Source organism: Haliaeetus albicilla, chromosome 1, assembly GCF_947461875.1.
Source record: "Haliaeetus albicilla chromosome 1, bHalAlb1.1, whole genome shotgun sequence".
NCBI classification, from domain to species: Eukaryota; Metazoa; Chordata; class Aves; order Accipitriformes; family Accipitridae; genus Haliaeetus; species Haliaeetus albicilla.
In genome coordinates, this window is record NC_091483.1 from 26,199,973 (window position 1) to 26,226,134 (window position 26,162).

General features: G+C 40.3%; 2 protein-coding genes across 6 annotated transcripts; both read right to left on the reverse strand.

Annotated features, from left to right (window-relative positions):
* Positions 1–13: 13 nt before the first annotated feature.
* Positions 14–19,701, reverse strand: RRH (retinal pigment epithelium-derived rhodopsin homolog). 2 transcript variants are annotated; one of them, XM_069782887.1, is made up of 7 exons: positions 14,656–19,701; positions 7,661–7,851; positions 5,966–6,065; positions 5,101–5,254; positions 4,585–4,753; positions 2,303–2,481; positions 14–1,376 (listed from the first exon to the last, which is right to left on the reverse strand). In XM_069782887.1, the coding sequence occupies exons 1-7, from the start codon at positions 14,894–14,896 to the stop codon at positions 1,271–1,273; spliced, it is 1,140 nt and encodes a 379-aa protein (XP_069638988.1). In that variant the 5' UTR covers positions 14,897–19,701; the 3' UTR covers positions 14–1,270. The 2 variants fall into 2 exon arrangements, with proteins under 2 accessions (XP_069638988.1, XP_009924186.1); XM_009925884.2 differs by having other exon boundaries at positions 23–1,376; positions 13,801–14,858.
* Positions 19,702–19,929: 228 nt separating this feature from the next.
* Positions 19,930–25,694, reverse strand: GAR1 (GAR1 ribonucleoprotein). Of its 4 annotated transcripts, none has more exons than XM_069782959.1 (7): positions 25,672–25,694; positions 24,870–25,068; positions 24,635–24,789; positions 22,478–22,537; positions 21,931–22,066; positions 20,906–21,013; positions 19,930–20,563 (listed from the first exon to the last, which is right to left on the reverse strand). In XM_069782959.1, the coding sequence occupies exons 2-7, from the start codon at positions 25,048–25,050 to the stop codon at positions 20,550–20,552; spliced, it is 654 nt and encodes a 217-aa protein (XP_069639060.1). In that variant the 5' UTR covers positions 25,051–25,068; positions 25,672–25,694; the 3' UTR covers positions 19,930–20,549. The 4 variants fall into 4 exon arrangements, with proteins under 4 accessions (XP_069639060.1, XP_069639061.1, XP_069639054.1 ...); XM_069782960.1 differs by lacking the exon at positions 25,672–25,694 and adding an exon at positions 25,255–25,467 and having other exon boundaries at positions 20,906–21,001; XM_069782953.1 differs by lacking the exon at positions 25,672–25,694 and adding an exon at positions 25,255–25,466.
* Between the last annotated feature and the right edge of the window lie 468 nt (positions 25,695–26,162).

Genomic DNA, 26,162 nt, shown 5'->3' on the forward strand with positions numbered 1-26,162 from the left:
AGAACATACTCCATTTCAAATCATATCCAGCATGTTTCAAGGCTATTTTAATATGTAGCTTGTAGGGTTAGCATGTAATAAAATATCTCTTTGCTCCTTCTAACAGGCAATGCATTAGCTACTGTCCATAAAGCATTCCAAGGTTCCTGAAGGAAATCTAGTACAGCATGAGGATACTGCATGGCATTTTCTTTAATACTAAGAATTACAAATTAATAGGAAGCCTAGATTCCAGAGCTTTTAAAAAATCCCATAAAAACAGGTTTTTACCCCCAAAAATATTTTAAATAAGTTACACACTGCAAAGCCAAACTTCAGATGCATGCATACATAAGAGTAGAAGGTATTTATTCTCAAAATCTGAGAATCATCAAAAGTGCATATACTACCATTTATAGATAAATCTATACACAGTCATCTTTTCCATCCTGAATAAATCCATTGCGCACATCGCCAAAGGTATTTTTTTAATATTACACAACAGACCTATATAACCATGAGATTGACTTAGAAATGATGAGAAATTACCATAAATATTTACTCAGTTTTATGGCCTCCCAAGTGTCAAGCTTTAGGGTGCATTTTGTCTCATTTTCAGGATTTGCTGTGCAGTCACAAGCACTAGAAACATACTACTACTAAAACAAAAGCTGTCTTTCCTACAAATTCATTCAGTTGCGTGAGCCAAAACTTTAAAAATACATTAAATACCCTTAAACTCCTTCAAAATCCTAAAAGCTGATAACACGTTCTATAGGGTTTGGCTAGGTATTTTGGTAACTTAACATATTCACAGAAACAGAACTTTGCAAAGCATATCAACACGGACACTTGGTATAGAAATATATTCACACAGGGAGAATTCAGAATATTTCAAGTCTGGAAAACTTTCAAGGGAATTTGAGGGAAAGTAATTCATGAAAGGAATTACAGGTGCAAAATCAAACCTAAGAGCTTCCTGCTCCAGTCTCTCCCTGCCCCCGTGTCACCTTGTCCAACCCTGTAAGAGTCACAGTGACCACTTCACTAGCCTTTTTTGTTTGGGACAGACATATTGGGCCAATAAACCTCACTCAAAAACTAAAGTCTTAGTGGATTTTGTCTTTTTGTCTTCTTAACCTATCTAAAAACATTACTGTGATTAACAGAAAACAGCTGGCTGGCTGGGGCAGATTATTATTCCAAAAGATTAATCTTCCAAAAGATTAATTAACTTTAACCCAGATTTCACTCCTTTCCATTTAATTTATGCAGGCAAATGACATGAGTTCTACGATGTCAATGCACTTTGAGATACACTCATGGGCAAGGCATTGTTTATAGTTATCTCTTGTCTTGTCTGACATCGCACCATTGCCAGGATTGCCCTCCGAAACCTGCAAAGGACAAGAAAGGGAAAGTAGAAAGATCATTAGCTGGAGAACCAAATACAAAGAAAAACTGGGTAAGCAGGCCTTAAGTATTACAATAGTTTTCCATTTTATTAAAACTTACTTAATAAAAAATGGTGTATTTGGAATTCAAAAGGACCTGTGTCTTTTTCACTTCCATGTACAAGAATAACTCAGTTAAATTCAGTGTTTCTTTTACAACAGGGGTCACAGCAGCTTTTGCTTATCCCAGGGCAGGGTATAGCCACAATAAAGATGAACTTACAGAATGGGGAAAAAACAAGATGGATTTTCTTTGACTCGACACGATCGGCTAAGTTCCCCTAGACAGAGATCACAGGCTCTGCTTCTAGGTTGGTAGAAGAGAAAGGAAGGATGCCTCTTTGCAAAACTCAGTTCTCAGTCAGAGGCACTGGCTTGGTTAGAGCATTGGATATGCTTGCTTAAAACAGAAGAACAGACTTAACGTATTTACTTTAACGAAAAGTGACAATCCATCCTCATCAGTCAGAATATGACACATCCCAAATCAAGCAAGGAAATCTACAGAAGTTACATGTCACTAAGATGCCACACATTTTGGCCACAGTCATTAAACCAGTCTACTGCTAATACAACCCAAATTCCATAATGAGTCCCTTTGAAAAACCACAAAGGGACTTTCAAAACTGTCTTACAAAGGCTTTGTTAACATGTTCTCAAAAATCTTTATCAATTCAGTATGTTCTGATGATGATCAAAACAATTTCTTTTAGACTTTCCAGTCCAAAAAGTCATCTTTGGTAAACCAACAGTGGCTTACCCTTTATCTCTTCACTAGTCAGTTTGTCATATTTTACAGATGATCCTTCTATAGTTAGATGATATGCTAAAATCATGAAGTAGACTGGTACTAAGTTAGAAACACTTACTTTTTGTTTGCAACAACATAAATGCAGGGATTATAGAATGTGGAAGATTTTGCGAATAAAGGAGCTATGATGGCCATTGCAGGAGAAATTTTCTTCGGGTCTCCAAAGGAAGACCATAAACACACAATAGAATATGGAGACCACGCCACCAAGAACATTACAATCATCACAACAGACATCTGTAAAACAAGAGGAACAGACACATAACCAGTATTACCTGAAGATGAAGACCTTGCAACCTAACCTCAAAAGCACATGCACCTGTGTGAAAATAGAGCTATCCAGAACCAAACAACAACATGTAAACAAGCACACCTGACAAATTTTGACAGGTTATAATGAAATCTCACTTTGGGGATTTAATAGCACATCACACTGCCATGGATTTTGGCATTGCTGTTATTTCATTATGTACAATCTTCCTTCACAGTCAGCACTACTGATTATGTTAAACCTGTCGGTCAGAAGTTTAAATGGCCAGAGAGAACTGCACATATGAATTATGACCACCATAACAGGTCACTCAGGGATGCTATTACAAACAATAGATATGAACAGAGAGAAAAATCTAAGCCAAACATTTAATAAGGTTGTTAATAAAATCATTTCATAAGGCTTAACTATGGTACAGTTAAATAAAGGAAAGTCAATGTTCTAGGACACAAAGGCTCAGGCCATATACTTAAGGAACCCAGAAGTGTCTGCTTGGTTTAATGAAGCATGATAGCCACGTTCAAGCATCATACTGAGGAGATACCTGAGCAGTCATGTCTTCTCTGCCTGCCTGTCAGCAAGAACAGTCTGGGCACATTGGGGCTCACACCCCAGAACACACCATGTCACGGCTAGAACTCAACAGTGACAAACTGGGAGTAGTGGGAGGGTAGGAGAGCAATCAGTTGGGACAGACTTTTTTGGCTTTTGCCAGGGACATGAATCAGTAATGGAAACTGGAATGGAAATCTCAAATTAATCAAGAGGACAAAACAAATCACTAGAAAACCATACAAAACTGCAGAGCTCTTTGTATGTACAGAATTCCCTTGTGGTGTTTACCTATACCCTTATTCAGTCTTTCAGTGACAAACAAAATGAGAAACAAGAAGTAAATGGCTATTTTGTATGAGCTGTTCTAGAGCATGACTAATAAACAAGCAGTGCCTCTCTCCACAGAAGATTCCTATTTAAATACAAATGCAATACCTATTGATAATAATGTAAAGAAAGAACCCTTTCATTTAGAAGTTTCATGCATAGAAAGCTTAGAAGATGCTAATTTGTAAAAAAGCAAGCAGTCCAATTCTAAAGAAGGATAATGCTTAACTCCAAAGCTTCAATCTTTTTTTCTTTTTTCCTTTTTTTTCCCCCCAAAAATATAACTCAGTGTCTTCAACTGCAAAACAGGAAAATGCATTTTCTTCACAAATGTGAGTCTAAATTTATAACTGAACCCTCAGTTTCAAGCTTTCTGAAAGTTCTTCAGAAGAGCAAAATGCTCAAATTATTATTTTTCAGTAAAAATACCATTTTCAGAATCTAGCAGTGAGAGCTTTCCAAAGAATGTTAAGTTTGCATTGATAAGTAATTCAAAAGCATAGGTACACACTCTTCTGTCCAATTCTCACATTCTTATCCTGCCCAACCATAAATCATATCTTTACACAAAATCATAGGAGCTAGTGAACTTCAAGTTTTCTCAAGGACTTTTATACATTAAAAGAATGTCAGCCTTCCAGGCAGGATATATCATTTTATGCCATAACTCACATTCGCTACTGTTTACATAAGAAAGAGATAAGCTCAACAGACTTAAAAGAACAAGGGATCGGAATCACACAGCTTGGGAGCTTGGAAATGCACTTTCATTTTTAGGCCATGAGTTCAAATCAGAGTTGACCAATCCATTTCAGACCAGATACACCTGTGAACCTAGCAGAAAGCCTAAGGACTCTGCAGACACAGAGTAAAAGGCCTCCTAGGACACCTCTGAGGTACATTTCTATGTAATGACAGAGGGCAGAGGCAAGGAAAATTCATGTTGTTCCCAGCCTTCAAAGTAGCTATTCATCTGGAAAGAGTATTAGGCCAAAAGTAAAGAATCTAGTGTTATAAGTCAAGCCAAGAGTTTTCACCAAGGCTAAATTTCAGTTAATATTTAGTACAAAAGGAAAAGGGGGAATGTAGGAAACAGAAATGCTTAAAAGGCTGCACTCTTCCTTTGCCCCCAAGACTTTACCACAAAAGAACATGCTTAAAACAAAACATGCCCTCATTTACCATACCTTTGTCACATCTACTTGGTCAGACCAATCTATGTTGATGCTCTCCAGGCAGTTAGTGCTGGCATATTGTTTCATTGTCCGGGAAACATTGTAATAACAGTAAAACATGACTGTTAAGGGTACAACAAAATTAACAGCAATTACACTCATTGTGTAGGAAACAAAGGACCTGATAAGACAGAAAAACAAAACACAGTAACTTACAAATAGTCATCCAGCAAAAGTTACTGAAGAATTTGATATTTTGATTTATTATGAAATTTTAAAACAAGTTCTTAAAGAATTAGGAAAATTTTCTTTAGCTTTAATTTTTTTATTAGCAACTGCAAGTCTTGCATTTCAAGCATGGCTGAATTCCTGTATTTTTTCTAGACTTGCTCTATGTTTTAAAATGATTTTTATAAATCAGGCTTCATACTTCAGAAAGAAGAAGTTATGCTTATATAGTGGTGAATTAAATAATCTCAGCCTTCAGGAGACAGCAAGTTTAAAAGAAAGGGTGACAGGGAATCTTACACATCATTTTTCCTCCAATTTACTGTGCACGTTGCTCCAGTTGGATCCGGAGCGTAGCTAGCCCAGCCTACACTAGGCATGGAAGCCCAAAAGACTGCATTTATCCAAGCAGCAAGGATTAGAGTGGCATAGCTACGGGTAGTCATTCTTCTTCCTGTGGCCAAGCACACAGAATCACAAACCATTGTCATCTTTTGCTTCTTTCCAGTGTTGAACTTGAACAAGTGGCTTCCAGCAACTGTATGCCAGGTTAATAATGATCATTTCAAAGGCCTACACTCCCGAACACTGTAACATACCTGTTTCATACTGCTGAACATCCAAGCTTTCCAGCCTTTAATGCTACTTAAATACCATCACCTGTTCCAACTCACAACACACAGGCAATTCTAACCCCGTGCCAAAAAGCTTACTATGCAACAGTGCATTCAAGTACATCTTTGCATGATTGCAGGGGGAGGAATTGACTGTTACAGTACAGCTGTAGCAGAGAGGAGAGAAAAACATCCAGCACAGTGTTAACACAACACTTAGAGGCACACACCAGCCTGACAGAGGTCAAAACCTCCCACAGCTAGAGGCTTTTCATGTCCTTCTGTATATGGATGTGGCCCTCTAAAGACTGTAGATAGCCAAGAAAATACAACTTATAAACAGAATAACAGCCTAATTGTGCAATTTTCACTTTCACAAGCAGTACCATCCATGCCAACTAGATAACTTAACCAAGTACTGTAGGATCATGCCCTAAATTCAAATTATGCCAGCACTGTAATTATGGAGTCATTCATGAGAAAACAATACAATTAGACTCTTATTTCATAGAAGACCAACAGTGAACGATTTTTGACCATAAGTACAGTACCTATATCAGGCCTGCAGATTGTCAGATAACGGTCAACTGCAACAACAGTGAGCAATCCGATACTCGCCATCCCAAAAAAGATGTTTAAGGCAGCATAGATCTGAAATTAAAACAAACAAACAGACAAAAACATTTCTGAGAAATCTTTCAAAGGTACAAGCACAAATTTGTGGACTGAATCGAAGGCACTACAATACATTACATTCAGCCAGTGTTCTTTTCCATAAGCAGGGTACTGAAGGAACTAATTCAATGCAGACAATTTGGAGCTGGCTCATTTAAAATTAAACATTTCAAAAGCAACCTGCTTGTGTGCACATCAGAAATCCTAAAGACAGTAGTCTAAAAAGCAAACAAAAACCATACTTCAATAAGTAAATTTTGAGATTCAGACATAAAGACTTTGGAGGTTGGGGGGGGCTCAATTCATGTTTTCAGTATATGTTAAAGAAACCTGAAGAGCGTTTGATTCATCAAAAAAGTTATGGCTTTAGCAAATGTGGGGTCCTGAATTGTCACTCTTTCCTCTGTTGTATAACTACACTTTTTTTACAGATATGGTATACTGCTTTACCCCATCACCCACATTTTTACATGTGTCAGATCGACTGCACAGAGTAACATATGCTGCAATCCCAAGATGCTCCAAATCCATCTGCCCAGTCATCCCATGGTCAGCCTGACCAGGAAGGATGCCTGGAAGGGCTCTGTTACCACTGGCACCCCAGAAATACAGAGCCCTGTGCCAGACCACATGCCACCAGTGGTTATAATAGAACCACATGACATTCAGCCATCTCCGTTCACAGGATTCATTTGGTTTAGGTTGACACGAGTTGTGCTGCAAGTGATCCTAACTCCCAGAGTACTGGCAGTGAGATTTAACATCAACTTCAACCCACTACAAGTCAGTCTAGATCCAAAGATGTTGCAAGTGATGCTTCCTGTCAAACAGTGACTGAATTCTGAGCTTGAAATAACCGTGTACTCAGGCAACTGACATCAGATTGTTACAAACATCCATTATATAAAGGTCTAAAATGTATAGTGTTGCTAATATTTTCCTTAAGTCACATTTTCAGCACATGCCTTTACATTACTAGTCATTCTCCTGGGCACTTAAGCCCAGCAGGTTTGTTTTTTTTAAAGTAGATTTAAATCACAGTACACAGTGAGCAAAGGGCACCATCTCTCTCCTATGGAAGTATAATTTTTCAGCCAGTCTATTTTTAAAAATAGACAGCTATTAAAACTAGGCTAAATCTTTAATGGAGACAAATAGCCTTGCAGGACTTCATTTTGGATATCCTAATAGTACCATCCAAAAGAACATGTGTTTGCCAAGCAGAACTCATTAAGATCTGTCAAAATCATCATCAAAACAGGAGCCATGTCCAAAGTCTTTTAACTATCAAATAAACCAACAAATGTGAATATGCTACTATAACCTTCTTCATTTGGGGATTTAATTTCCTAAGCCTCCTTAAATCTATTTTAAAATCTCTAGTTGATAAATATAAGGTTACACTTTAATTTTTTTGAGATTATAAATGTAATTTTGCAATGAAATTCATAAAAAATCCTATATCCAGAAATTGTTGTCTCTTAAAAGAGCTAATATCAGGTAGAGCTACTTTTTATTTCTCAGTTTGCTTTTAAGTGCTCAAAAGTTTCTCTCCGACCGAATTGCAATACCTGGCATCCAGTATAGCCAAATTTCCAGCTTCCATGCAGGTCTGAGGCAGCAGACATGGGGTAACCAATGCCACTAACACCAATGTCAGTAAAAGCCAAGTTGATAATAATTGCGTTGGTTGCTGTTCGAAGCTCTTTGTACTTAACAAAGATGCCTAACACAACAATGTTACTGAAAATGCTTATCACACCTGTAAAGACAGAAAAAGGGAAACTTTACAGAAGATACACACCAGCCAGTAATATACATGCAGAAGAAAATGCAGCCTATTGTAATATCCAAATCCTAAACAAGCTTTATTTTCAGTCAAGCACAATTTTGCAAAGAGGATAGACACCTGAAAAGGAGAGAAAATCTTTTCCAATTACGTAACTTGGATTCAGTAAGGACCAAAAGTGGAGTGTTTTGCTGAACCTGGGTCTTCCGATGCAACAACAAGCATAGCAGAAATTACAAAGCATCTAGGATTACAATTCAAACACTCCAGCCACCAAGTACAGTGCTGTCTTCCATGGCAAAAAAGAATGCAGGTTGGTGACTGGCAAAAAAAGCAGGGCTTATGATGCACCTGATCTAGCAGAAGGCCCTTGCCACCACCTGAGGTCTTCCTTTCTCAGCAGAGAGGTTCTCCTGTGCATTCAGACAATAATCCTGAGCAAAAGGAATATAGAAGCTTTGACTTTGCTTCCACTATCCTAGCCAGACCAACTCCCCTCTCTGCTCATGAGGTCCCAGCTCTTCGCAAGCATCAGAGGTGGCTCAGGCGGCTGCAGACGGTACTTTCTAGGCCTCGTCAAGCAGTCTGGATGATCTGCACAACCTGCCACAGTGGCACGGCTGGGCCTGCACCAGAGCTGTTTCCTCCACCCGACGAGCTCTAGGGCTGTGTCATAGCCATGGTGAAAGTCCAGCTCTGCACTGAACTTGCTCCTGCCTCGCTGACCTGTGTGTTTTTAAACCTCTTCGGTCTGGCTTGACCCAAACTGTGTCTGAAGTCTATTTTTAAGCAACACAAAAAACGGGCAGTAGACAAAGAGTTGTAATAAAAAAACACAGTACTAAAGCTAAAACGTACATTCTCCTCTCTTCATGTCCAATCCATCTGAAATTTGCTTTGGACTTAATGCTCTTTGAGGTGCCCAGAACACTCTTCAGGACGCTGGGCATCAGCAAGCTTTTCCTGCTGATCCTGGTGACCTATATTAAAACCTCCAGATCCTCCTTTTCTCTCGCTATTCCTCCTTCTTAGCCAAATCCTACTGCATGGCTCTTGGAGTGACTTTACATGGCACTCCCACAAAACGGGGTGGGGGTTTGTTGTGGTTTTATTCTCTTCAGACTCTAGCCTGTTGCAGAGATATCCAGAGTAAACTCCCATCCTCTAAACTTTTACTAACCCACTATTAATACAAGCTATTAATAAATAGATAATCAGGTTAAAAACTCCCCCTTGCACCTCAGCAGAGAAAGACTCAGGGCTCTTATCAATAAAATGGATAATTCCAACATGGTCAAGCAAACACAGCCATTAAAAAAATAACTTGTAAATAATAACAGGAATTTCTAAATTGTTCATGGATTCCCTAGTCTGGCACAGCTGTTACTGAACCAAATCCTAAACTTACAAACATTTGTATAGCCTGGGCACCTTAAATTACAAGTGCATTGTGAAATGTTATTTTGGTAAAAGTCTAACATGTTATCGGTGGAAATGCCCCTCAGAATTTTTCTTTTTATTTAAGAAGTTTCACCCATGAATCAAAACACTATGGTTTCCATCATCACAGATCTGAGGCATAATTCTGTAAGGAGATTGAACGAATGGCTGTCATACTGAATGCGGACTTCCAAAAGCAGACCCATCTTCTTTCACAGTTACTGCCCATCCTGCTCCAGTCCCCTGGCAATCCATCACCTTCACTGATAGGATTTCTGCTCCTCTATTGCCACCACCAAAAACCTGACACACACAACTTAGCTTTTGCTGACATGCCTCTGTGGAAAGGGCAATAAGGTTTTTAAGTATTATACAATGTTCTTCCATCTCTGTCACTGTCAATGCTGCAGCACAGAGTGAAAAATCTAACATCAGTTTATAGTCAGACTACAAACACGCTGCAGTTCAAACAATAACTTCAAATCAGCAGGGTTAGAAAACCTGAGGGCAAGAATCAGTTTCAAGCACTTCAGCTCTACAATTGAATTTTGAAGACTTCAACTGGTACTGATATGGAAGTTCCTTCATGGAAAGTCCTGTGGATTCCATCATTGGCAGTCCACAGGAACACAATCCATAGATGTGAAACACACACGCCAGTGCATCAAACTGAGGCAGACATTTCTAAAGTCAAATACACATCAGAAGTACCATCTGAACCACTATGCTCAGCAAGAGCTATGTTAATACCATGACAAATATGAAAAAGGGCAGAAGGAAAGCCAGTGCAATCATAATAACATGCATAAAAATATAACAAAGATGATATTTTGGATAACACACACAAGGGACACCACCAATTCTTCAGCTTTTAAATGGAGTTTCTCCATTTCAGTTAGGTAAATTGGTACCTTTTTTACCTGAAACTCACATAAGGAGTTTCACTGCAACATTTTATTAATCAGTGCCAACCCCCTACATTACAGAAAGTCTCTTAACAGATTCTGTAATTTTAAAATCTAATGAGGCGAAATTATACTTCATTCTTGGCTATCTCTCTTTCCCTTCTCTTTTTAAAACCACCAAGTGTGTCTGTTCTCAGGTGCAAGCCTCCTGCTTAGTACATAAAAATTACATTACAGATGACATTGGAGGTGCATAGCCACATAGATGCCATCAGCTATCATATTCACACATTTCAGGAATGACAATGTGATGCTATGAGCCCCTAAAATTAACAAAAGCAGGGAGCTGGGGATCTCATCAGAAACTAACACCACAGTAAAAGCACTCGCAGTGCCAGTTCTGTCACCTCACCTGTTGACAGGTAGGTAGTGTGTCATCTCTTGGGAGAGGAGAAGCAAAATAGAATTACAAGTTCATAAAACAGTACAGGCTTCTTATGAGGCATGCTTTAACAGATATTACAGCTACCAAGAATGAAATCAGAAATACAACAGAACTGTAAAGTCATATCCTCAGGGTGAAAGAAGGATCCTGCTAGACACTTAAATTTAATGCTTCAGAGCCCAGTCTTAAAATGAAGGGAGGGGAGGGGAGAGGGAACCAAACTAAACTAAGGAAGAGAAAGCAGAAATTGGTAAGCTGTGAATGCTAATGAATGCCAATTCCTTAAAAATTTTAGCACCACTAAAACAAATTAATAATAGAGCCCCCAAAAAATGTTTTGGGGAGCAAAATGGAAGAAAGAAGATGGATTCCATCTTGAACAAAGTGAGAAACAACATGTAGATTCAAGAAGTGCTCTTCCCTGTTTCTCAGAATCAGGTCAAGTAGAACAAAGTTTCTCCAGGCAGCAGTTAAGCAGTGTCCCTTAGAAGAGCAATGAAGCTGGTGAAGAGTCTAGAGCACAAGTCCTACGAGGAGCGACTGAGGGAACTGGGGCTGTTTAGCCTGGAGAAAAGGAGGCTGAGGGGAGACCTTATCGCTCTTACAGCTACCTGAAAGGAGGTTGTAGCGAGGTGGGTGTTGGTCTTTTCTGTCAGGTGGTGATAGGATGAGAGGAAATGGCCTCAAGTTGCACCAGGGGAAGTTTAGATTGGCTATTAGGGAAAAATTCTTCACCAAAAGGGTTGTCAAGTGTTGGAACAGGCTGCCCAGGGAAGTGGTCAAGTCACCACCCCTGGAGGTATTTAAAAGATGTATAGATGTGGCACTTAGGGACACGGTTTAGTGGTGGACTTGGCAGTATTAGGTTTATTATGGTAGGGCTCGATGATCTTAAGGGTCTTTTCCAACCTCAACAATTCTATGATTCTCTGATTTCTTAGAGGGCAGGGAGTGCAGACCAAGACCTTCAGTAACCTGAAATCATCAGCTGGGACGAACTCATGTGATTCAGAAAAAGCACATGGATGCTGCCACTTGGCCTGTGAAACATCTTAGGGCTAGATAACTATTCCCGTATTTCTTTAATTAAATCTTGTAGGTTTGTGAAGGTGAAGATAAAAACCTCATGACCTGATCAAGAGCAGAATTTCTTACCTTCCTTCTTCCCAGGGAAGCAACAAAACTAAAGGCAGACCAAATGCAAAGACAAGTCCTAACAGACTTAAGCAAGACACACGGGTAGTAGCATCAAAACACTGAAGGTTAGGTCCGTGTGTAACATGGAATTTACTTTTTCAGTTAAAATGATACCAGAGAATTTCACCATTATAAGGTGAAGAATATCCATGAGGCAGTGTTGCTTCCTGCAGCCTGTGTATCCCTGTTGTCATCACTAAAATTAATACACTGACCACTGTAGAGTGCAATACTTTACAATTACTTCCTTCTCAGAAAACAAAGCAATTATTTGCAAGAGAGAAAAGCATTCAAACCTTTTAAAAAGCAGCATAATGATGAACACTGTACCTGTACTTCATTTTTATTCTTAGACATCTATGTATTAACACAGTTTAATTTTTCCAGGTGTGAGATTTGCTGTGGTAAGGCATTTTCAAAGCAATCGATCATACTTTCAAAGACGTTATAGACCTTACTGTCAGGAACACTCCTCATTAAGACAGGAAAGTCCAAGCTATAGGTGAAAGATTTACTAGACTCCCCCAATTATATTAAGAAAAAAAAGAAGAAAAAAACCCACAAAGTAATCCAACTTCTTTTTTTTTGAAAGACATTTAATTTCCATGCAAGATTAAGAAGAGCTGGGTTGATTCTGACTAATCCCATTGATCACCTATTATAGCTTTGATCCCTAACACCAGGTGGTCAAACTATGTGAAAAGACCACCTTATTACATACAGTGTAATCAATGTTAATTAAAATAACAAGTATCATACATATTTGCAGCACCTAATTGATCCAGTTATCTGCAAACAGTGTGGTAGTACTGCAGAGTGTATCTAGCCTTCCAATACTTGACCATCATCCATCTCTACAGCTTCTTAACAAGTCTACTGCTCTGTGTAGCTGTTCTACCGATTTCTCTAAAAACCTGAAATATATTGCCTTTGCATTCAAAAACACCCTCTTTATCAGAACAGCAATTTGATAGTCACCACTTCAAACAGATATGCTAAATAAAATGTGACCATTAGCAATACTATTTCATATAAACCTAAAGTACATTAATATTTTAAAGTTTTTTAAAAGCTAATTATAGCATAGAAAATATATGGTACAGTCTGTGAATAAAGTATTTATAGACTGATTTAATTTTCCATAATAAAGGTATAGAAGGCCTATTTTTAAACACAGTAGGTTTCAGGTTTTGGTCAGGTTGATATTTCATTGCTATAGCACTCAATGTTTCAGAAAAACATTACTGAAGTAGTTGTGGTCATAACAATGAGGAAGTTTTCAAAGGAAAAAAAAATAATTCCATAATAATTCAAGTTTAGCCAAAGGCCATTGCAGTCACAGGGAATGAACACGATGTCAAGCCTTTCAGCGTGCTTTTTCTAACATGTGTCATCGGTGAAAAATACAGCTGCAACTGGAGTCTGCTCTTCTCTGATTAATGACCAGCTCCCTCCCTCGAAGTCACATTCCAACCCTTCCCCTTACATCCCCCTAACAGACACCCGCTCACATGCTCAGACTACACATATATTACTACGAACATGTGGCCCAGGAGAAATCTCAAGATAGCTTCGAGCACATCACAGAAAAATGCAAGATGTGACAGCTATGCCCTATTTTTATCTCTTTTGCAAGCTGGCAGAAATCAATTCTCACTCTATTCTATAATTATGTATCAACAAAATATATTTTTCGAGATACAACGCTTCCTTCAAATATAGAACAGAAAGCTTAGATGTTTCTGCACACTTCAGATGTTTCTGCACACTTCAGTCAGCCTGCTGATTGCTAACTTGTCAGTAAACTATGGAGAAAAGCCATCAGACATTTGTGTAATACAAAATTAAATACCATCGCTGTTACTATACAAAGTGAGCATTCAGATCTACAGTTCTATTTTAAAAAGTTACGCAACAATTTGCCAATGCCCATACCTGCTGTTATTAAGTAAGCTGCAACTATGTTGTGCTCAGTCTGTGTAAAGGCTGAATGAGCTTCATTGTCACTTTCTGAGGAATTGGATGAATCATTCCAATGCATTTTGGACAAAAGAGACTGTCGTCTATCCTCTGCAATAATTCATCAAGACGACGAAACACTACAAAACCCTGTCAGGCAAATTCTTTCATTATTCAACAGACTCACTGAACAATTAAAAAAAGGGGGGGTAGGGGGGAGTTCCCCCCCCACCATTGACAGCCTCCAAGCATGATTTAATTGGACTAAAGTGCAAAGAAGTTTACACTCCCAATCTCTGCAGGAGATTGTTAATTAAAACAAAGAGCAGCACAGAACAGAGTACATTTCCAACAGTATGCTTAAACTTCATTCTTACTGCTAAAGAGATTAACTGTCACATGCCCCCAAACTTTTTCCTTCAAACCTCTTGTGCAATGCTTCGGAAACCTCAACAAAAGTTGGCTCAGGCCAGTTGGTCATCAGCCTGGCTTGGAATTAATTCCCATCATCACAGTGAACACACAAAACTGCAGCACAACATAGACACAAATGTCAATTTCTTTAAAAAGCAGGATACGCTTACTCTAAAGTCCATCCCTTCAAATCCTTAAAGACCTACTTCTTTAAGATTCCTCGTTTGATTTAAACTCTCAAACTGACACAGACAGAAGACACAAGAACACAGTCCAGTATTTTCTGAAGTGAAGCATGACTTTCAGAAAACCCAATTGCTACATTTCTAAAATAGCCTGGTCTGCAGAAAATGGTTGTTGAATATGCCTTACAAGTCTGACACCTTCCCTCTCCCAAACACACACATGTAAGCTTACTTTGGGCAAATTTTCCAAAGCATGTTACTGGGCAGAAAATCATTAGGCATTTTCCAAAGCCCTGAGCAGCAGAAGCTTGTGTTTTCTTCTCTTCAATGATGAGGGTAGCAGCACACCAAAGTAAAGACCTTTCACAAAATCCTGCAAAAATATTAGCTGCAATAAACCCTTGCCCAAAGAGCTTATATGCAGTATCAGTATACGCAATCAAAGAAGGTGTTTCCCACCAGTTCCCCTTCATACAGTTTTTGCCTCCAGTTTTGTACTCATAACGGGTATAAAAGTGACAAGGATGAGCAACCAGTGGTTCTTCAGTTGTATGTGGTTCGCAGGCAGCTCAGGCAGGCTCCCAGGCTAGGGCTGTGTCTTCTGAGCAGCAATAAGGGTGTAGTGACACAGGCAGTACTGAGGAATATAGCCATCCCATAGAAAGGAAGTATACTTGAAAAGCTCTCCCTTCTCTAACCCATGAAACACTCATAGAGCATTCCCTCCCACTCCTCAGCTTTCCAAAACAGACATCCTGCATCTTTCACCTAATCTAAAGTAAGAAAATTTTGATAAAAAACTTGTGCAGTCACAACATTTAGTCATCATTACTACAGACAATTATATGTCACAGTTCTACCAGCAAACATTTTCTTTAATGCCACAAATCTACACTCACTCTTACAGTTCTCGGGGTACTTCTATTATTAAGGTATTTTTCCTGTCAGAAAAGGATTAAGCAGGAACAGGGTGGGAGGGTTCTGAAAGAAAAGACGATCTGTTTGGCAATGAAGCCACTTCCCTAGTGCCCCATAGTCCCGCCTCAAAAGATAAAAGCATAGTGATAATTTGATATCTTTGCTTTCCTCCCCTGAAACCTTGGCAAGATTTTCAAAAGCATCTCAGATCTTGCAGCTTCCACAGAAGTCAGAGCTTGCAATGCTGAATGTCTCAGAAAAGCAAAGCATTACTATTTTTATTCGGATAGGATTCCAGACTTAGAGTAGCAGTTAATGAGACCACACAAATTTTATACATACCTGTTGGTTAAAAAGCAAGTTTCTAATGTGTGCAGTCCATCCTATATACCATCACATTGTCTCTGTCTCCTCTTAAATTTGGCTAATTTTACAGCAACAGGAATTAAGAAAAAAAAAGTTAAAATTAAAGGCAGGCATTACTTATCATTAACCTAAAAGTAATTTTTTCTAGAACACTGCAGCTCATACAACAAGATAAAAATATAAAGCAAGGAATTAAGTATTAAAGTATACAGATAATCTAGAAAGTTGGAACCACAGTTCCTAAGGCAGATAAAATATGGCTTACCATATTGCTTTTTAATACTGGCATAAGAAAAAAAAACCAAAACAAAACAATCCAAAACCTCAGGCTGTTTTTATCCTCCAACATCAGATAGTATTACTAGTGTCAGAGGGGCACTTTATAACCTCACATGATGCTTTTCCTTCCCACTTGTCCCAGATCAGTTGCAACAAATCACATTTTCTATTTAAGTCCATTCTTCAATTAGTAGGTATCTGTATAGATATGGGGCAATGCAAAACTCTTTACAGGGTTTAGCAAGTTGCTTTCAGTTATGTGTAAAGTATATTTCAATCCACAAGTGATGAGAGTAGAGAAACTTACGTTTGCGTTAAAAAAAAATTAAAAAATTTAAAATTTAAAACCAACCCAAAACCTCTTTCCCATTTTCAGTGCTAACTACGCTAAAAAACCAAAACCCTCCTACGTTTATTAAGCACATCACCACTAGAGGGCTCTATAAAGCAGAACTTCCCTTTAATCTTATTTTCGCAAACAGATGAAAATCGTTCAAAACCAATGGAAAACAAGTTAATAAATTACTTTTTTCTCTCCGTCACAGAGACTTAAACTGTTGATTAGAAAAGCTTGACTCTAAAGAGATTTTCAGCTGACTGAAGAAAACGCCCTGAAAAAATACGTGACTCCATAAAGCTTTTTACTTGCCATACCTTGTGCAGTAGCTGTACTTTTTTTAAAGACATCACCATTGTTTCTTGCCAAGGCAATGCTTTGCACAACCGCAAATAACTTTGCACCAGCATGTACGTGACTATCCAGCACTGGATACTTCAGGCAAACATCCATTACTTTGTGTCAGTACTAGCGAGAATCCTTTCTGTTCTACAACAGCCAGTGCTGCAGACATATTAAAATATCCCAATTATTTTCTGCACTTCAACAAATTTCTCTGTCAAAGTAACATAGCAAATCTATGAACTATATTGAGCCATCCTATCCCAGTGACTACAGAAAACACAAGGAGGAAAAACATCCATCCCTCCAAGAAGGAATGGAGGAGTACTAAAGCCATTCTTAGTTGGTAACAATTTAAGCTTTACAATACACCTCCATGTATTACCTTCTGTTTAGCAAGGATTTAGATCCCACATAGAAAAAAAAATATAAACCCAGAATTTCAGTGTGGCCAGGCCAAAAGGCTCAAGGCATTCTAAATACCTTTAAGCAATCTGATCCTAGTGATTTACCAGCTGTCATTTTCAAAATCAGCTGAAAGTCAGACCCTATGTCTGGGTCAAATACTGCAGTGGGTAACACATTCACTTGGAACATTTTGAAAGCTGGACTTGTTTGTTGAATGCTCTGCCTCTGTCAACAGCGAGCATATGCAGACACTGACAAGTGGACAAGGAGACAGGTAGGTGACACCACTACTGCTGTGTCCTGGGTGGGAAGCCAAGCACTGTGGGGTACACTGAAGCCTACCTTCCTCGTGATCTTCAGAGGAATACTGCAGGACAGCAACACCCTTTCGGCTGCTGGAGCGGGTGGCAGGTGAGAAGTTCTTTAGGTGGCCCAGCCATTTGCCCCAAAGGCTGCCAGTGAGGGGAAATCAAGGGAACACCAAACCATCATCAAGAACCTACACTGCCACCAACACCTCTCCCCCATCCCCCTTGCTTCAGACTGCACTGACTTTTTTCCCCAGACACTACAGCTACTTGAAACTTCCCCCTTCTGACAACATACCTGTTTCTGTCAGGGTGCTGGTAAGCCCACCTTTCCTATTCTCTGCAGAAAAAGCCTAGGACATCTGTAAGCACATATGTAAAACTCAAACACTTCACTCACTAGGACCAGGAGCACAGTGACAGAATCACAGACAGGATTTGAATAAAAAGTTCAAGACGGAGAGGAAGGTGTCATATAAGATTAGAGAACTTCTATTTTAGTTCATTGTAGCACTACGCTGTAGACAAGACATGTCTTAATTTTTTTAAGACACTGAATTTTCATCTATTACAGTTAGCAACTACTTGCATTAGGAGGGCAGGGTCATGCCATGGCAGAGAGAAAACAAGGCAGAACAGGGACTAGATGGGCCTTGCCACAACCAAACACAATCCTTCCCAGTTCTGGGGAAAGGGGGGGGGCGGGGGGGGAAGGCACAACCACATAGCAGACATGTCCAGACACTGCCTCCTCATATGGCAGCTCATTTCACACCCAGTCACTGAGGACATTCTTCCATCAGCACCTGAACATCCTACAACCTCCACAAAGATCCATTACACATTTTCTCTGGGTATTTGTGTTAATCCCATCCAACATTATTTATATGTGTAGGGAATGCCATAATGCTCCTCATCATTTCTCAGCTGGGACTGCAATACAGTTCCCAATATCAAGAGGCTGGTGTTCCCTCTAGAGTTGCAATGGATGTTGTTCTTTAACCCCTCCACACACAGATGTAAAATTCTTTGCTTTCTTGCAGCGGCTTCAGACTGACTCACTGCTCCATCTGCTGTGAGATTCAAAGCATACACTTCTTGTCCTAGGCTGCAAGATGGTACTTCATGCAATTAAAACATCAGCTGTCACGTTATGAAATTTAAAAGTGATGGCAGTAGTCTTCTGATACCCTGGGATAAAGTATGCCCCTAAAGCATGCAGTGAGAATAGCAAAGCAGAACATGAATTTGGGTATAAGAGTGAGGACTGTGTTATGTTAGTCTTCCAAAGCTCGAAAAATAAGGGAAGATCTAAGTCAGCTACCCAGGACTAGCTACTGAAGCATCAGTGAATACAGCACAGCAGAGGTTGCAATTACAAACACAACAAAAGACATGGTAATTCCAGCTCCACTGCAGGTTAGTATTGTTCAACTGCAATGTGGTATGCCAGAGATGCAACGACTTGCGCAGGGTTTGTCTAGATAAAGGGCAACTCTACAGTGCCTCAAATCAGAGCCCTAACTCACTTAGGCCCAGCAATACACCGCAACAAGTCTAAACATCTTCAGAGGTCTGGATTTAACTGACCTGGTTAAAGTTAAGTCTGTAGCAATACCAGGAATATAATCGGTATCCCTCAATTCCCAATTGTGCTGTGGTTGAAAAGTAGACTCAGTTTCTTCTCACAAAAGCAGATCTAGCAGAAATTCCAATGTTTTGTGGTTTGGTTTTTTTAAGCTGAAGAACATTTTTATCTGTTATCCTATGCAGCATCTGTTCAGACTTAACTGAATTCTTGAATATTTGTTTTGCTAACCTTGTTCCAGAGATTATTCAAACTAAGTTTGTTAAAATGACCAGTTACACGGCAATCCTGGTGCTGACAAATTACCTGTTTCTTTTTGTTATGCAGAAGGCTAATACAACTCATTTGCCTGTTACTGCATTCATTAATTAAAAAATACAACAGTACGATCAATTCTGAAATGTACTTCTTTCTACAATGAACAAGATGTTCAAAATACTTTCATGTAATTATTCTGCAGATCCCTTTTCAAAAGTGCTTGGTATGAGAGTCTGTGAACAGACTCCTGGCTCTGGATGAAATCCAGGGAGATTCTACTTTTTTATTCCTATTTTATTTCCAAAGTTAGAGTAGAGAGGCACGCTGTTCTCCTCCACCCTTAAGAAGGGGCAGTTAGTACCTTTTCAACAATCCTCATAATGCATCCAAATTTTAATTGGATTGGAGACCAGATTCATGGAATTTTTTCATGCCTTTTTTAAGCAATACTTAACTGAAAGCACTGTGTGCAGAGGAACCCTGTGATGGGCTATCTAATCTTAGTCCTACACAAGCTCAGAGCACCAGAGGTGTGATGCCAGGACATCAAAACCTCAAGAGAGACAGGCTAAGGAGGAGGTGGGGACAGTTAAAACTCTTAGCAATTTTAGTATCAGTGTAATTAGGTACAATTAGGTGACTTAAGAATAACCTTGTCTGATTCATTAGATAGCTTCTACAGAAGGAACACGTCTTAATGCCTTTGGCTTTCATTGAGATTTATACAGAAAAATCCACAAAATATCCTTTGCTATCTTCCTTTCCTTTTATACATTATTATGTATAAAAAAATTCTATCAACACAAAATTTTGAAGTTTAGTTTGTAAAAAAAAGGTTCACAAAGGTTGTTTAAATGGCACGTCCACTTCAGAGCAACCCAGAAGATTCAATACAAAAAGAGGATGAGAACTAGGGATCAGTCACATGTAGGTAACAGGTTCATACTGACAAGTGTGCATGTAGTGAACCCGTAGGGTTTTGTGAAAAAATATTTCAATTGATTGTTTACTCCAAACTCCAACATGAAGTCAAGCATTGACTATGTCACTTGTCAGAAACAAACAGCTTAAGAATAACATTGAATCCTGACTTAGTTAAAAAAGTTCAAGTATATTCTGAGCAGTCTTCTGTTCTTCGCCTGGGGCTACGCTGTCCTCATTTGCTGATCAACAGTCATTAAGTGTAAAAACAGTTGTCATTTTACAGCTTCAAGTTCTTTATAAAAAGAGCTTTTTCAGGGTGCTTTACAAAAATTTTTCCTTGTTCTTCATTTCTGTAGATGATACGGTAAGACAGCGGGGAGATACTTGTGGCTCCATTTTTAATAGCCTCTTCCTATTTTAAGAGGGAAGAAGAAACAATTCACATCTTAGATGCATTTAAAGCAAATAAATTATATACATAACACTAAAGGAGTTTTTAGAATAAAATAATTTATCATAATTAGCTGTTCTCACAGTCCTTTTTGAATGCAAAAAAACTAGCATGGTCTTACACAGCATCAAAAAATGCAGAATACTATGCTTCGATTTAAGCTAGCTACTGTGATGCACAGAAGCTTTTTGCATAAAACTATAAACATCTGTAAGAGATTAAAAAATACAACATTGTTTAACATTTAAAAGCTTTAGATATCAGGAGCCACTCTTATTACTGAAATGTAAAAACCACACTCACCCCGAAAGCTTCCTCCACCACCTCTTCCTCCTCTGAATCCTCCTCCTCCACCTCTTCCTCCTCTGAATCCTCCTCCTCTTCCTCCTCCTCTTCCTCCTCCAAATCCTCCTAAACATAGAAAAGAAATTACACTTTGAGGAGCATATAAATTCTTTGTCATGCATAACAACTTACTTCATTGATAGCTTCTGAAAGGAAAACAACAACAACAAAAAACCAGAAACTGTCAATTGCTGGACAGTTACTAGGTCAATTACTAGTACCTTGTCACTGCTAGGGACCATCTGCAGCATTTTAGGTATTGTTTAATAACTGATATACAATATCCAAAATACTAAAGACACTAACAAAACTCCATGATAAACTTCTTTCATAAGAGTAAAAAATTAATTAAAACTATTAATTATTAATTAATTACAACTCAACAAAACTTTGAAACACTTCTGCCTTGCTGCAAAGAGGCAGGGTAGGGAGAAGAGGCAAGAAACTGCAATGTAAGAAAAAATTAACTTCAGCTTTAATTGACGAGTACATCACAAACGATGTTGAAAAAGCAAAGAATGAGATCTACCAGGTCATTCACCCCTCTCAAACATTGCATTTGAAGTATTTTGTCCAAACTAGATTTTTAGAACATACTAAAAATACAGCTTTCACTGACAATTTTGTGTATTATCTACAACCTTTTACCACAAGTTTGCTTAGTAGCCATGCTTTCTGTCTCTTATAAACAAGCATACTCTCCTCCCTATGTTTTGGAGCTGTTATTTAGCTAGCTACAGAAGCCTAGGTCTTGCCGTTGGAGAGATATCACCATCTCTTCTGTTGAGTCATCAAACAAATATGCTTAACATTTTTCTTTGCAATACAACTGTTGATATTCAGGTAACTCAATGGCAGCTTTACCAATACCCCCCCCAAAAAAAACCAACCCCCAAAATACCTGCCCTCCTCTCCCCCCAAAACAGCCCGCCCCACACCAAATAAAAGCCAACATTCTGCAGCTCCCATTCTTGGGATCTTACCTCTACCACCACCTCTTCCTCCTCCACGTCCACCACCACGTCCTCCTCTACCACCTCCTCTGGGAGCACCTTTTTCTCCAGGTGGCCTTGGCAAAAATCTCTGAAGGGGTAGCAGCTTTGCTGGATCAATGTAAAACTGTAGAAAGAGAGTTCCATCAGGCTTTGAAAATACCAAGACTAAAGAGCAGATTAATGTCTCCCTTTACAAATATCCACAACTGGGTCTCAACCCTTTATGTCCAACTGTCCTCTGCAAATAGCCAAATAAAGAAAGCATGCAAGAATTAAACCAAAGTGTTATAAAGTTATTAAAACATAGATGATGCTTGAGTTTCATTTGCTACATCTTTTTTTGCGAGGCAGGGAGAAAGAAGAATGTGGCAGGTACAAAAGTGAAAAGGAAGAGGAAACGAATACTTAATGTTTATAAAGGACAACTAGCATTTAAAGTTAATAAAAACTTAATAAAGCTTTTATTATGTGATGACAGAGTAGATTTATCTAACTCATGAGATACAGTAGAATTCTGTTATTGAGATTGGCTAACCTTTTGCATTTTTTTAAATGAAGAGGCTTTCATGTTCTCAGACAGTTTCACTGAAAAATACTGTTAGTTTCTTTAAGGAACACGGCAGGAATAAAACATTAGAAATCGTGACTTTGATTATTATATGAAAGGCACATTCAGATATTTTCTAAATTAGTATTTTATAAATGAAGTTAAACATCATCACCGCAAATGAAAAACTACAATTAAAAGATCAGGAGAAACTATTTCCAATTTTTCTCATGTTTTTTTCATAGTTACAAATACAGTGTTCTGTGGCAAAATCATTTTTTCCCTCCATGTATTAAAGCATAAGGAAGAACACAGCAGTGGAAAGAGTACATAAAAACATAATTGTAAAGAAACAAATTTGTATAGCAAGTGATGACCTCTTTAGGCCCAGGGTGACCTCAAGGCTTATCTGGAACAATTTATATGCTGCAGGGGCTCTGCTAGTGCTGCTGCTGCTGCTGCTGGTACAACTGCCTGACTGTGGAAAGGTAAGAGCCAGCAGGGACTGCTGGACCAACCACATGCCCAGCCTCATTCTACACTGAAGTGGCAGACACTCTCTGTAACTCTCCATGCAGTCTTGCATGAATCCTTTGGCTCTCTAGTATGCAAGGACATTGGTTCGGGGTTCCCAAGATCAAAAGGAGCTGCTGGCCAACTCTGCTTAATTACAATTCAAAATTAAATGGAGAAGCAAGGAGCTGCAAAATCCAGTAACGTATTTTCTTAATATGCTGTTGTAGGAAGGAAGCAAGTTTCTGAAATTCAAATAATTCCAATAAAAAAAGTAAATCTGCAAGTTAATACATTCAGAGCGTGCGAGTGATTTAAACCTTCACATTTTACTTCACATTTAATGTGGGAGAGGAAAATGCATACAGCTAGCTACTGATGCTCAACCAGCCAACACAGGCTAAGTCTTACTGCCACGTTAAAGGGTTACTCCCCTAGTTGTCCTGCTTTTGTCATGGATTCTGTCAATCTGGCAGTGACAACAGAATGGACCCAGTGCCTCTGTCTCAACAAGCTTGCTTTGCAAAAGGACAACCTAGCACGAACCCCCTTTTATTGGCAGTTTAAGTAATAAGCTGGACAATGAGCAATAGGACTTCCTAGCACAAATTCACCTTTATAATTAAGTAATAAGCTGGAGCATGAGCAAGGTCCTCTAACGCACAAAAAAAACCCGCTCCCTTGATCCAACTCTATTATAGGCAAGTAATCTATAGCAGAAAACGTGGTCGGGTAGCTCGAAAAAAGTAACATCTCGAACCACCGTGGATCCAAAAGACATCTGCCAGTACTGGTACTGACTGAAAACCTCTGCCCAACTGTCCTGGTTTTGGCTGGGATAGAGTTAATTTTCTTTCTAGTAGCTGGCATAGTGTTATGTTTTGGATTTAGTATGAGAAGAATGTTGATAACACACCAATGTTTTCAGTTGTTGCTAAGTAATGTTTAGACTAAGTCAAGCATTTTTCAACTTCTCATGCCCAGCCAGCAAGAAGGCTGGAGGGGCACAAGAAGTTGGGAGGGAACACAGCCAGGACAGCTGACCCAAACTGGCCAAAGGGATAATCCATACCATGTGATGTCATGCCCAGTATATAAACTGGGGGGAGCAGGCCTGGGGGGGGATCACTGCTTGGGAACTAACTGGGCATCATCTGGTGAGTGGTGAGCAATTGTGTTGTGCATCACTTGTTTTATACACTCCAATTCTTTTATTATTATTGTCATTTTATTACTGTTATTATTATCATTATTATTTTCTTCCTTTCCCTTCTACTAAAATGTTCTTTTTTCAACCCAGGAGTTTTACTTTTTTCCCCAATTCTCTCCCCCATCCCACTTGGCGGGGGGGGGGAGGGAAGCGAGTGATCAGCTGTGTGGTGCTTAGCTGCTGTCTGGAGTTAAACCACGACACCAACATAAGGTAGTCTGTCATACTGGAAAAGCTTTAAGTTAGGCACGTAATGTGAATGAGTCACCTACCGACACCATCAGTTCCAGCTAGACTTGTGACTAACATCTAACTGGTAGCCAAGCCTTGAACTACTTTAAAATCCTAGAGAAATTCCATTTAATAATCAATCAGCCTTCAACAAACCCATATGGTACATCACACATTTTTTCAAAGGATACAAAATCTCTCAGCTGTCCAAAGATTTCATCCACTTTGCCAATCTGTTCCTTATTATCCAAGTACACTGGGGCATTGAAATAAGGCACCTTGTTTTCTTCTGTTTTACATTTACAAACAATGTCATCTTCGCACGGATGCATGAACTCTCCCAATACTGAAATAAAGAACAAACAAGCTAAAGATCTGGAGCAGTCATTCTAAATTAAATAAATATAATCTCTTCACGTAACTTACAAACTACCCTTTCTGGAGGCCCCTGGTCGTATCCGCCTCTGTTGAAGCCTCCTCGTCCACCTCCCCGTGCAAAGCCACCTCGTCCACCGCGATTAAAGCCACCTCTGTCACCGCCGCCACCTCCTCCACGATTGAAGCCACCTCCTCTTCCCCCTCCACCTCCTCTTCCACGGAAAGACATGCTCTACGACCTCCTAAACTGTGGACAGAAATCAGCCGTTTAAGAAGTAAAAGCTGGTTCACGTTTGATTTGCTGTACAAATGAAAGTCTCCTGACAGCCTTGTTTGTTAATTTAACGGTCAGCCATTTCAGTCCTCACGAAAAAGACGCAGGCACGTGAAAACTCAAGTTTACACCTCAGGTGCCATCCACTGCGACGCCTACCTGTAAAAAGCGACTCGCAGCGACGGGGTGTTTTTCACTCACACACACGTGGGAGGGTCGAACGTGCTCTCCAGCCCCAGCACAAGGCTGTGCAACCCTCCAGCCCCAGCCCCGCCACGCAGCGGCACAAAGCGAGAACACGCTCGGCGCACACCCACAGCGCCTTTCCCAGGCGCCTCACGGGGCCCGCGGGGCGCCGCTGCCGCTCTGGGTGCGGGGATCCCCACCGAGGGCGCCCTCCCCCCGCGCCCCGGACCCCCACCCGCGGCCCAGCGCGGCCCTCCCTCGGAGCTGCCACCGGCCCTTCGGGCTGAGGGGCAGGACCGGCGGCGGCGGCCCCGGCCGCTGAGGAAGGGCCAACGGCCGCTAACGGCTCACGTCCCCCCGTCCCGCGCCCTGCCGCGTCTCCAGCCCGACCCCCTCGCACGTGGCGTACCTCCACACACACAGACGCGGGCGGGCGCGCCGCCAGCGGCCACTCGCCTCGGCAGCGCGCGCCGCCACCGGGAAACCGCCCACGCTGCCGGAAGCGAGGCTGCCTGCCGTAAATGTAAACGGCACCGGCTCCAAGCGGCACCGTCGCAAAAGGAGCCCAAAGCAAGTCATTCTGCTGGGACGCCGCGGCTCCTGGCGTCCCGAGCGGGCGGGCGGGCGGACGGCTGGCTGGCTGGTTCGCTCGCTCGCTCGCTGCTCCGGCTGTTGCCGTCTGACGCCGCGGTCGCCTCCTCGGCGGGAGGGTGCCGCCATCAAGAGCGTCGGCTTCGGTCCGAGCGCGCGGCTGCGGAACCGGCGGCGGGGGCGGGAGGGGGGAGCGCGCGCCTCTCCCTCAGGCGAAATCCCCTTCCCGAGGCGATTTGGGGAGGGGATGCTTTGGTTCTGCTGGCTTTAACGACAGCGTTCCTGGAAAC